Source organism: Trichinella spiralis (genome assembly GCF_000181795.1).
Source record: "Trichinella spiralis strain ISS 195 chromosome Unknown Scfld4, whole genome shotgun sequence".
Lineage (NCBI taxonomy): Eukaryota > Metazoa > Nematoda > Enoplea > Trichinellida > Trichinellidae > Trichinella > Trichinella spiralis.
In genome coordinates, this window is record NW_003526943.1 from 10,917,005 (window position 1) to 10,927,986 (window position 10,982).

General features: G+C 41.6%; 4 protein-coding genes across 4 annotated transcripts; 3 read left to right on the forward strand and 1 right to left on the reverse strand.

Annotated features, from left to right (window-relative positions):
* The first annotated feature begins 588 nt into the window (after positions 1–588).
* Tsp_06453 (putative tetratricopeptide repeat-containing domain protein) lies at positions 589–2,901 on the forward strand. The gene is made up of 3 exons (XM_003378436.1): positions 589–907; positions 1,168–2,399; positions 2,683–2,901. The coding sequence occupies exons 1-3, from the start codon at positions 589–591 to the stop codon at positions 2,899–2,901; spliced, it is 1,770 nt and encodes a 589-aa protein (XP_003378484.1).
* Positions 2,902–3,073: 172 nt separating this feature from the next.
* Tsp_06452 (octaprenyl pyrophosphate synthase / phytoene synthase) lies at positions 3,074–4,549 on the reverse strand. Its single transcript, XM_003378437.1, has 6 exons — positions 4,480–4,549; positions 4,049–4,220; positions 3,860–4,001; positions 3,527–3,616; positions 3,346–3,477; positions 3,074–3,286 (listed from the first exon to the last, which is right to left on the reverse strand). Exons 1-6 carry the CDS (start codon positions 4,547–4,549, stop codon positions 3,074–3,076), a joined length of 819 nt encoding a protein of 272 aa, XP_003378485.1.
* A 1,189-nt stretch (positions 4,550–5,738) lies between these two features.
* Tsp_06451 (putative integrator complex subunit 3) lies at positions 5,739–8,714 on the forward strand. The gene is made up of 3 exons (XM_003378438.1): positions 5,739–7,035; positions 7,195–7,464; positions 7,567–8,714. Exons 1-3 carry the CDS (start codon positions 5,739–5,741, stop codon positions 8,712–8,714), a joined length of 2,715 nt encoding a protein of 904 aa, XP_003378486.1.
* A 732-nt stretch (positions 8,715–9,446) lies between these two features.
* Tsp_06450 (ubiquitin associated and SH3 domain-containing protein B) lies at positions 9,447–10,745 on the forward strand. The gene has a single exon (XM_003378439.1). It carries the CDS (start codon positions 9,447–9,449, stop codon positions 10,743–10,745), a length of 1,299 nt encoding a protein of 432 aa, XP_003378487.1.
* The last annotated feature ends 237 nt before the right edge of the window (positions 10,746–10,982 follow it).

The window sequence follows — 10,982 nt, forward strand, 5'->3', positions numbered from 1 at the left end:
TACGCTCTTTCAGCAACGTCTCATATTATCCCCCCAAAAATGCGGTTTTCCTTATTATTTTTTGTTTTCATTGCTTTTGATTATTTTGATGCTTTTTTTCTTCATCGATTGCGCACAAATCATACGCATACATTGTTTGTTACTTGTGCTGTGTAAAATGAGGAATGGTGCCTTTTTATTGGCCTTTATATATTATATATTTATATGCATACATATATCTATTTATTTTCTTGATCAGAACAGTTATTATTTTCATTGTTTTTACGATGGCTAAAATTGTGTGATGCAGTAAGTCTGTGTGCATGGTGGATTTTTTATGTGCTTTCTCATCAATTTACATGTACTTGTGAAAAGAATTTATTTTTCTGTAAATTGTGTATGTCAAGCAAAGATTTGAAGTAAAAATTATGCATCAATAATGCCGTGAAAATAATTTCTTCTGTTGTTTGTTGTACTGCAAATTTGGTCGATACATTGTCCAAACTGGTGTGTGTTGTGTGAAATTTAAATTTTGTTTGTTTGTTTGTTTGTTTTTGTGAAGGTGATTTTGTAAGTTTAGTTTTTGTCTATTGAGGACTGAGATAGAGCATGGCGTTGAAATTGGATAAGGTGCAGTCGATGTTTGAAGAGTATATGGAAACTGGCCAGTGGGAAAGTGCCCTGTTCTGGTGCGAACGTATCCTGCACCTGCATCCGAATTCAGCTTTGTACACGTTCCGCTTCGTCCAATGTATGCAGTTGGCCGGCTTCCATCGCCGAGCTTACAGTTACATCGAACGTAAGAAGCTTTTCGAACAGCACGAATTGTTCCTCTACTTGGCCATGCAGTGTTTGCCGGGCGACGACTACTGCGACGAATTGTTGCAACTGGCCGGCAATGCTGCCGCCAACGCCGGTGTCGGTATCAGTGGCAATAACATCAACAACAACAGTAATAATAACGATGATGACAACAAGGATGGTGATGATTTGTCGCAGGCTGTTTGCACGGAAGTGGTCACGTTGGACGGTATAGAAGATTTGGATGCCATCGCGGTTCGTTGGAAAGTGAAAGGGAAAATTTTATTGTTGAAAGGTTGGTCACAGTGGAGGAGGCGTTTTTTTTCTGTCTGCCTTTGCTTGCTTGTTGAATTCTATTGTTCAATTATTCATTCAAAACAATTCAAGGTAAAGCGTTGGAAAGAACCGGCGCTTGCGAACAAGCGGTCGCCGCTTACGTGGAATGCTTGAAGCAGGATATTTTCTGCGCCGAAGCGGCCGAGCATTTGTTTGGAAAAAGCCTAATCAGCGAACAGCAGAAGAGAACAGTGCTCGAAGAGTTGCAGTCGCAGATCGGTTCGCAGGGTCTGTTGCCGCCGGATCTGCTCCATTACTATTATTTCACCGTTTCTGAGAACGGCTACAGCGCCGAACTGTCGAAAAGGATCCTTTCGGCTTGGCCCCAGCTGGAGAACAACGTCGAAATTCTGCTGCCCAGGGCCAGACGCTTGTACACGGTCGGCTTGTTCGACGAAGCTTGCCGTCTGACCAAGCTGCTTCTCGACCAGGACCGCTACAACAGCAAAGTGTTGCAGTTGCACGTCTGCGTACTGGTCGAATTGCAACAGGCGAACGATCTGTTCGTCGTCGCCCACAGTTTGGGCACGGACGTGCCGTCGGATCCGGTCAGCTGGTACGCCATGGCCTGCTACAGTCACGTCAAGGGCAGTTACGACAGCGCCAAACGCTACTTTCGCAAGGCGACCGCCCTGGAGCCGCGCTACGGCCTGGCTTGGATCGGCCACGGCCGCAGTTGCGCCGCCGACCACGAGCACGACCAGGCGATGTCGTGCTACGTCCGCGCCAGCGACTGCATGCCCGGCGACCCGTTGCCGTTGCTCTGCATCAGCTCCGAATACAGTCTGATCAGCAACTACACCCTGGCCGAACGGTACTCGACCCAGGCGGTGGCGCTGGCGCCGGACGAGCCCGACTCTCTGCACGAGATGGGCGTGCTGATGTTCCGCATGGAACGCCACGACGACGCGCGCCACTACATGACCCAGGCATTGCGCGAACTGCGGGCCCGCCTCCAAGAACTGGACGTCAACAGCGCCGTGCCGAACAACTTGCCCGTCCGCTTCGAGGCGCTGCTGAACAACCTCGGCCACCTGTACCGGCGCGTCGACCAACCGGAACGGGCGTTGAAATACCACCAGCTGGCGCTGTCGTTGCAGCCGCAGCGCGCCGACACGCACGCGTCGACGGGCATGGCGTTGGCGTCGTTGAACCGTCCGTCGCAGGCGTTTCAATTTTTGAAACAAGCGCTCACGTTGGACCCGTGCAACGAGCCGGCGACGGTTCTCATACCGGAAATTATGGCCCAACTCTGCGCGGACATACCGATTCGACCGGTCACGGTTGCCGATGACCACGACGACCACGACCACGACCACGACCACGACGACCACGACCACGACGATGATGACGAAGACAACGACGTCCACATGGCCGAGACGAGCGACGACGAGCTGATAATCCAAGGTCAGCAACGGGACAGCACCGAAGCGGAAACGGATTCGGCTGGTGGAACGAACTCGACATGATTTTTATTTTATATCGCATTGAAAAGTAATAAGATCATCGATTTAATCGCATTTTCAAAAATGATTCAATAAATAATAAATCAATCCACGCACGCAGATACAACAACACACATATATGTTGTATACGTCAAATTTGTTCTTCTTCACGCCTTTCGTGTTGCACAGTCCTTGCACAACTGCTGCAAGGCCAGTTTCAACTGACAATTGGGAAAGTCGTTCAAACATCGTACCGCTTGATCAGCAAATTGTTCAATCAACTGTCTGGTGCGAAAAATGCCGTCACTTTCGTTCAACACCAATTCCATGCAACGACTGACGTCTGTCGGCCTGGAAAATTTACGCCTAATCATCTTCACAATTTCCAACTTCTGTTCAACAATACAGACGACGGATGTAGTAAAACAATTTTCATCAAAAAAAAAAACATTGTGAAGCACACACACATACACAGATATTGAAGAAAGCAGATATAGAGAATACTGAGAAAATTATTCAAATTTTACCTGACCAGCGGCAAATAGAACCGGGGCAGTGACGATACCCAGTTGAAGATCCACTCGGGACGGTTTGCCCAGTGTTGTTGAATCGACTGAACAAAAATCCAACAAATCGTCGACCAGTTGAAACATCAAACCGAAATTTCGACCAAACTGATAAACATTTTTCACGCAAAGTTCCGAACAATTTGCCAGCACGGCTGCCTGGAAAAGAGGAAAAATTTAAATATTCCAACAACAACCATCCACTGTTCACTGCTCACAGCTTTCAAAGAATTGCTGAACAAGCTGCCGGTCTTTTTGTAACACTTTGTCAAATATTCACTGAACAATCTGCTCTCGTCCGATCCACTTTCCATTTGAATCAACTCCCCTTTGACAAGATCGTCGAGAATCTATTCAGTATTATTATTTAATTATCCAATAACAAACACACACACATACTTTCGATACAATGCTGATCACTTCAGCGTTGTTAATTGATGTCAACAGAATGGTCGCTTTGGCCAGAATAATATCACCGAAAAAAGTTGCCTGAAAAAATGACAATTCATTTTTTTACCATCAAATATTAATTAATACAAATAAATGTCTGTGAACGTTTATAGTTCGAGAATAGAAGAGAAATATTCAAGAACTGAACTTCGTTCATATAATAATTCACTATTGCGCATTTGTACTTCTTTTTTGTCAAAAATACAAACAAGACTATCATCAATGCGCAGCTAACTGTGAAACAATATTTTTTTTCCAAAAAAAAAGCGATCAAATTCTTACAGTTTTATATCCGTGCGTCGCGTTCACCGTTGGTATGTTGCGACGACGATCCGAATCGTCGACCACATCGTCATGCACCAAAGAAGCGGTGTGAATCATTTCCGCGATCATTGCAATCTTGTACTGAGCATCGGTTATACAACTAAAATAGATCAAACATTTATTTGCCCGACTAGAAATCATACATACAAGTTAAGGAAGAAAATGAAAAGTATATTCACGTAGAGTTGGTCTGATTTTTCAAAGCATTGCATAAGCCGGACATAAGTAAAACTAATATAGGTCGTATCATTTTTCCACCCGTAGAAAATGTACGAAACAACAAACTGTTCACTTCCTTGTTTGATGACGTCGCGCAAAACTGAAAAATGAAATAAATAATCCCTCTTCTCTTTTCAATATTTTGCTTTACATCATAAATATCCGCTTGAAGATGTCTGATTTTATCAACAATTTGATTGGGCAGTAGTTTGTGGAAGTGCAAGCGTTCAGAAGTATTATTAGCCGACTGAAATGTGTGGCAGTGATGCGAAGAATTTCTCAACGGCAACGTGAAGTTCAAATCTGAAAACCAAATGAACGTCAAAAACATCAAACCAAACAATGCTACAAAAATTTACCTCTGTGGAAACGGAACAAATTCCGCACACAACTTCGAAGGACACAACTATTCGGAATTTCAAACCACATGATCAAAGGAGAAAAGCTTCTCTCTGCCTTGTCGTCTCAAGCCATATATTTCTTTTTTTACGACTACGGGTAAAACTCAACGAAGCGTACGTTCAGCAGTGAAAATTATCAAATCAAATTAATCATTTTTACTAATCTGTCTGTTAATAAATGGCGAGAAAACTGCAAACACCCAATCAAAGAAAGACAAATTTTCAATGACGCTTGGAATAGAATAATCTGATTTTCAAGATCAATTTTACAAAAATAAAACATCACAATTTCAGTTGAAGCGAAATAAACAATACGAGGTAAATGATTTAAAAATTTATTTACTACAATTATTTGTAACAACTTATTTGAAACAAGCGATTTATGAATCACGATCCACTGAAAGACCTGGAAAATAAATTTAGTTTTTGAAGCCGACCTATTATGGTATGGCCATATTTTTTATTACTATTTTCGTCTGTTTTATTGTTCACATTTTTGTTTCTATTGATGATTTACAACCTGAAAAGTGTTAAGTTGACCGTCAGCATTTTGCGCTCAACTTAAAATGCAACAAGTAAAACGAAAAGTTGTTCAATTTTTATATATTTATTTTAACTTTATCGACCAATAGAATAAACTCAAATAACTGAAACATATCAGACGGAGCACCTGAAACGTTTATATAAGAGACCCATAAAAGTGCAATCACTTTTCAGAACTTTATTGCATTTTAGTTGAATAAAAGCAGCTTAACCATTAAATTAATGCACTGTTCAATTCAAAAGCAATTTTTGTGCAATATAAAACCGAAGTGACTGCCTTTTGAAATTCATCATTTTACAATGCACAAATTTCGCATGTTATTTGATTTTATTAAGCTACAAAACATACTTTTTAAAATGTGAAATTCGTGATTTTATCATTTAACTTTGAAATTCATGCACTCATATGCATGCGTTTCTCGACTCTAATTATTTATATTTGCACTTCAAATGTTCACGAAATATTATTTCTTGCATTACATACAGTAACCTACAGTAATTCCGTTGTTTCCTTTTTGAAGGAATTTGTAGTTGTTGGTATTGTTTTGATGATTTCATTGAAATATGTTGCCGTTGTTTTTTACATATTTTAAGATAGTTGCATCATTTGTTAACGCAAATGTGGATAGACGTTTATTTATCGCTGTTTAGAGCGTTCAGTTCTGTTAGTAGAAATGAGTAGCGCCGAATCGAAAATTGAATCGCACAAAAATTTATCGAAATTGTCTCGGGGAGAAGTTAAATGTGAAACAGAATGTCGACTAGAACAATGCTATTATAAATTGACGTTGGATTTTCACAAATTTACTTGCGATGAGATCGACGCGCATACGATTGGCGCAGTCGGTTGCGATACTGTTGAAGAATTGTCGCTCGGTCTTTTGTTTGGTATATTGATCGAACCGGATCGTGCGGTTGGTTATTTTCGTAATTTGATCACCCTCAATCAAGATGGTATGCCCTGCGTTATCAATTCGTTGTTGCCGTTAATTGGCGAGACATTTAACAAATGCACTGAATCGGTTAGGAAGCAAATTGTTTGGTTGTTTCGAGAGCTTGCAAAAATGAATTGCCAAGGAGCGGACACTGTTTGTCAGCTTTTGTTGCGCCAATGCAGTACCGGTGATTTGAGTTGCAAAAATGTGTGGCTAGCTGAATCGCTTGTTGACGTTTTTACGGCACAATTTTCCTGGCTGGAGAAGAATCCCTCAGTGATTGGATTTGTAATATACAAATTTCTCCGTCTGATCCGGGATCACCAGGCGGATGCGCATCGCGCATTGCTCGAAAAAGAGACCAACCTCTGCGTGAAGTTGCTTCGTGATCACATGCTTCAGTGCGCGGTCGTTGGTCGTGATTTGGTTCGTCTTTTGATTTCGGTCGGTGGTTTTGCACCATTCAAGTTGATTTTTCAAGAAATGATAACAAATCCAAGTTGTTTCGGTAGTTCGTTTGGCGGCTTGCAGCAGCTTCTTCAACAACGCACGTCGCGTCGCTTTCACGCCAGTTTGATAACTTGTGATTTGGAGAACAAATTGAAATTAATGCTCAGCCAAGTTCGAATGAATGACTGCCAACAATTTCTTCCCTGGTTGGATGCTCATTATTTCGCAAAGCCCGAACAAGCATCCCTGAGGCAGGACGTGATTCGATTCATCTGCACATGCATCTATCCAACTAACGAAGTGATCAATTCGACAATAATCCAGCGATGGTATTTCATTTCTCAGTTGATATCCACATGCCCGGTTCCATTGGAAACGATATTCTGCAAATTAGCATTGTATTACGATTGGCTGTTTTTCAATCCCGATTCGGAAAGCGTGATGCTGTTGGAGCCGGCGATTTTGATGGCGCGCAACTTTCTCCCCTCACAACCTGAACAAGCGTTCAGCATTTTGGAATTTCTCGCTCTCACTGCGTACGAATTTTACCCGCCCATGCGGGATCAGATGCTCGCCTGTGTTCGCGGTTCGTTCAGAAAAATCCTTTCGGACAACGTGCTGCCGTCGATGGACGTGTTCTTTGCCTTGCCAAATTGGGATGAGAAAGCGAAACAGAAAGTGTGGAATATTTGTCACGACGACGACGACGACGACATCCCGACGTCGGTAAAATCACACAATACAGAAACCCAACTGACTGGTGTCGATGAACACGACGGAATGGAGTCTACCGAAAGCAGCAAACAGTGCAGTTCGGAGGAGGACTGGGAAGCGGACAAGTTGAACCATCTGCTTGGTGAGCTGGATCCGAAATTGCGCGTTTGTGTGAAAAAGCTGAGCGAGGTGAAAAACGAAAGCAGCAGCTCTTGCAAAGCGATGGTCGACTTGTTGATGGCGATGTTCCAGTTGGAAAAATTCGACCAAGAGCAGGCGACTTCGCTGGCCGGATGTCTGTGTATGCTTTTCAAGATGTTTTTTGCTCATCGTCTGTTGCCGGATAATTTATCCAACTTTGAACAGCAGCAGCTGTTGCAGCAACAGCATCAGCAGCAGCAAGATTGTTCGGATGATAATTTAAATGAACCGTTGTTCATGATTTTTCGCAATCTCTGTCTGACACCCGAAGATGATCCGTCGAGAAAGCCGTTGCTGCTGCTGTTGGCCAAGATGTACGAAAAGCAGCAACGTCTGGGTTATTTCTTTTTGTACTTTCTCCAGTACAACGGTTCTACTATAAAAAGTAAAACCATGACTCCGTACAAGGATTTGGCGAAATTGGTCGGCAACAGTTTGGACGAGATGTTGGAGCAAGATTTGAAAATGTGCGCCCGGGACGATTACCGCCTGTTTTTCCTGCTGTTGCCGCACGTCTACAAAGCTTGTCCTGAAGTGTCGCTGCGGTCGACGGAAATTATCCACCTCGTCGCCGCTTATTTCGACGGTGTCATATTGTACGATTTTTTGGTCCAAATGAACGAACTGGAGCTGCAACTGTTTCGCAAAGATACGTTCCCGTCGGTGCTTCAGGCGAGCCTCGAATGGTCGACCATGGAGCAGATGTGCTTTTGGAATCTGGTCAGCGCCGACGGGGTTCCAATCGAGTGGATTCAGCATACGATACCGAAATTGGAATATCCCAAGCACGTCGAAGCGATGATCAACATCTGCTTGATGCTGGGCCAGCTGAAACGCGAGCCGGGCAAAGTGCTCGTGCGTCAACTGCTTTCGTCCACTGAGCATCGGTTCGCGGTGAACGGCTTGAAAAAGCTGATGGTCGAATATGAAAATCGCACCGCCGACCTGGTCGCCCAGATCTTGTGCAGCACGGTCGCCGATGCCGGCGCCAAGGCGAAACGTCACCAGCCCAAGGCCCCATCCCAGGAGCAAATTCTTGCCCATTTGGATCACTTCCGTTGCAGTACGAGCAGTTGCGATTCGTTTTTCTCCAAAGAGCCGATCCAAGCCGCATTGAACACCGTCAGGGCGCGTTGTTCGCAAGCGTTGAGGGCCCAGTTCAGCGATTTGTTCAGCATATCCGAAATTTTGGACAGCGTTCGAGACGGTCGATCGTTGCGCCGGCGTTCTGTCCCCGCATCCAGGGCTAAAGTGAACGACAGCAGCGACGACGATGCTGGATCTTATGTTTCGGCCAAAAATGCGAAAAAGCGTGCAAAACAGTCGATTGTCTTTTCTGATAGTGAATGAATAATGGTGAATTTCTTCTTTCACGTCTTCTCACCATTCTCTTCTTTTTTTTCTGCGCTTCTTATGCTTCTTAAATTCTCTTTTTATCTGTTCGTTTGAAATTTTGTTGTGGAAAGTTGAAAAGTAAGTTATATGAAAATGATTATTATATTAAATTCATAGAATATGTGTAAAAAGTTTATTCTACATGAAATAGTCTAGAAAAGAAAAAAAATGTCAAATGACATGACCATTTTCGAAAAAGTTGCAATTATTTGTTGAATTAATTCATTTATTGGAAAGCAATTCGATTGATATTGTTAACGATGCAGGCTGAGAAAATGTTAATGAAAAAAATGGATCTCCATTGACGATTTGATTTGTAATTTACCAATTGTATAAAAGCATCGGCAAAAGTTTTGCAAGTAGTATGTATGTATGATGTATGATCTATGATGATGTAGTTTTGATTCTACTGTAAACTGCTCAAAGTTTTGTACTGTAGACAATTTCACATTGAAAAATGTTCGAATTGGTGATTTTGCAAAAAATTTCCATTTTTGGAATACTGTAAAAATGAGCTAAACAAAACTGTAATCGATCTTTTAAAGAGAAACAAAAATGCGCACTTTAAAGCTGGCGAACAAACAATTTTAAAGTAATTTGTTTAAAGTGAAAGTTATGCTGTTAGAAAATTGCAGTTTAATTGGGTATTCTGTTCATTTTTGAGCACCTTGTTGTTTTCGGTGAAAAATGTCTGGTAAAAGGCAATACGATGAAACAGTGTTCAGCAGAATCGAGCCGTCACCCAAATCGAAAAAAGAATCCAAAAAGGAAAGTGATATGACAAAAAGAGGCAAGCCGCAACAAGCTGGTGGAATTGATAAGAAAAAGCAGAATAAAGTTAGTGGAATACCACAGTTGGACAGATCGAAGATGGGAAAACCGAGAACAATGGGAATAGGTGAAGAAGCTGGAAGGGGAAAATCGTCTTTGCCATCGGTAAGTTCAATGAATATGAAAGCAAAATCGAAAAAACGATCCAAAAAGGGAAGGGCAACGAATCCTGATGCGGCATATGAAACGATGTACAGTGTAATTGATATGAATGTAACTCAACGAGTCAAAGGGACTACAATGGCCGCAGGCCCAGTTAAAAAATCTGAACAGAGAAAACAGGCGCAACTGCTGGTCGAAGCGAGTAAAATTGTCGAAGAAACTTTAGAAGAATCACCTACAACTGGGCGAATAATATTCTTAGCTCGTCATGGTGAACAAATGAATAATGTCTTTCCAAATTGGGTCCATGAAACATTTTCAAATTTTGGATTGTACAAACCTACCGATTTGAACATGCCGTTGTCATTGGTTCCCCGCCAAAATGGACCCGTGGATTTTCTGGATGATCCACCTTTAACTGAAATGGGCTACGTTACTTCTCAAATGATCGGACGTGGAGCAAAATTGAGTAATGTTCATTTTGATGCAATTTATTGCAGCCCAGCTTTACGCTGCATTCACAGTGCGCATGGTATTTTGAAAGCTTTTCCCAAATCAGAAATGCAAATTCGTATTGAACCGGGATTGTTTGAATACATGGGCATGAACAGGGATTCCAAGCTCAATTTTGTATCTGGTGAAGAAATTAGCATTCAAGGTTATGAAATTGATTTGGAATACACTCCGATGATTACTGCTGAAACTATAAGTGAACAATATAGAAATGAAAATATAGATGATTTTTATCAGCGAATATCTGATGTGATTGAATCAATTTTACAAGCACATGACAGCCCTCCATGTAACATTCTCATCATTGGTCATGCTCTTACACTTGATGCTGGCAGTCGTTATCTGGCTCGTAAAAATGGAAATTTTCCTACTGAAGACCAAATTAATAATATGAATACATATTTTCCATACAGTGCTATTGTCGCAATGGAAGAGCTGGAGGATGAAGGAAAATGGCAACTGATGCAATCTGCTATGCCATCAATTTCTTCTATGGACTTTTCTAACCGCATTGATTTTAACTTTTTCAATCGTGAATAGGCGCGTCGTTTTGTAAATTTACTCTTTTTAAAAAATTTTAACAATATCATTTTTCATTTTTGTCAAATTTTATTCAAGTAACAATTTCAAATATATTTATATGAAAATAGATTAATATTTCATGGACAAAAATGTTCAACAAATAAGCCTAATGCGTACTACTATTATTTAGAGCATTATCGTGCACTTTTGGTCATATTATTTCTTATTATTAAATTTATTTAGTATTAAAATTAT

Bases quoted from the DNA above. Each gene is read 5' to 3' on its own strand.
- Tsp_06453 (XM_003378436.1), top strand. From the start codon at position 589: ATGGCGTTGAAATTGGATAAGGTGCAGTCGATGTTTGAAGAGTATATG. The intron at 908-1,167 runs GTGGCAATAACA...AAACAATTCAAG, and splicing joins CAACGCCGGTGTCGGTATCA to GTAAAGCGTTGGAAAGAACC. The intron at 2,400-2,682 runs GTTGCCGATGAC...CCACGCACGCAG, and splicing joins TACCGATTCGACCGGTCACG to ATACAACAACACACATATAT.
- Tsp_06452 (XM_003378437.1), bottom strand. From the start codon at position 4,549: ATGTGGTTTGAAATTCCGAATAGTTGTGTCCTTCGAAGTTGTGTGCGG. The intron at 4,221-4,479 runs GTAAATTTTTGT...TTCATTTTTCAG, and splicing joins TTTGTTCCGTTTCCACAGAG to TTTTGCGCGACGTCATCAAA. The intron at 3,478-3,526 runs GTATGTGTGTGT...AATACTGAATAG, and splicing joins TGATCAGCATTGTATCGAAA to ATTCTCGACGATCTTGTCAA.
- Tsp_06451 (XM_003378438.1), top strand. From the start codon at position 5,739: ATGAGTAGCGCCGAATCGAAAATTGAATCGCACAAAAATTTATCGAAA. The intron at 7,036-7,194 runs GTTCGTTCAGAA...CACACAATACAG, and splicing joins GATGCTCGCCTGTGTTCGCG to AAACCCAACTGACTGGTGTC. The intron at 7,465-7,566 runs GTATGCTTTTCA...AGCAGCAGCAAG, and splicing joins TTCGCTGGCCGGATGTCTGT to ATTGTTCGGATGATAATTTA.
- Tsp_06450 (XM_003378439.1), top strand. From the start codon at position 9,447: ATGTCTGGTAAAAGGCAATACGATGAAACAGTGTTCAGCAGAATCGAG.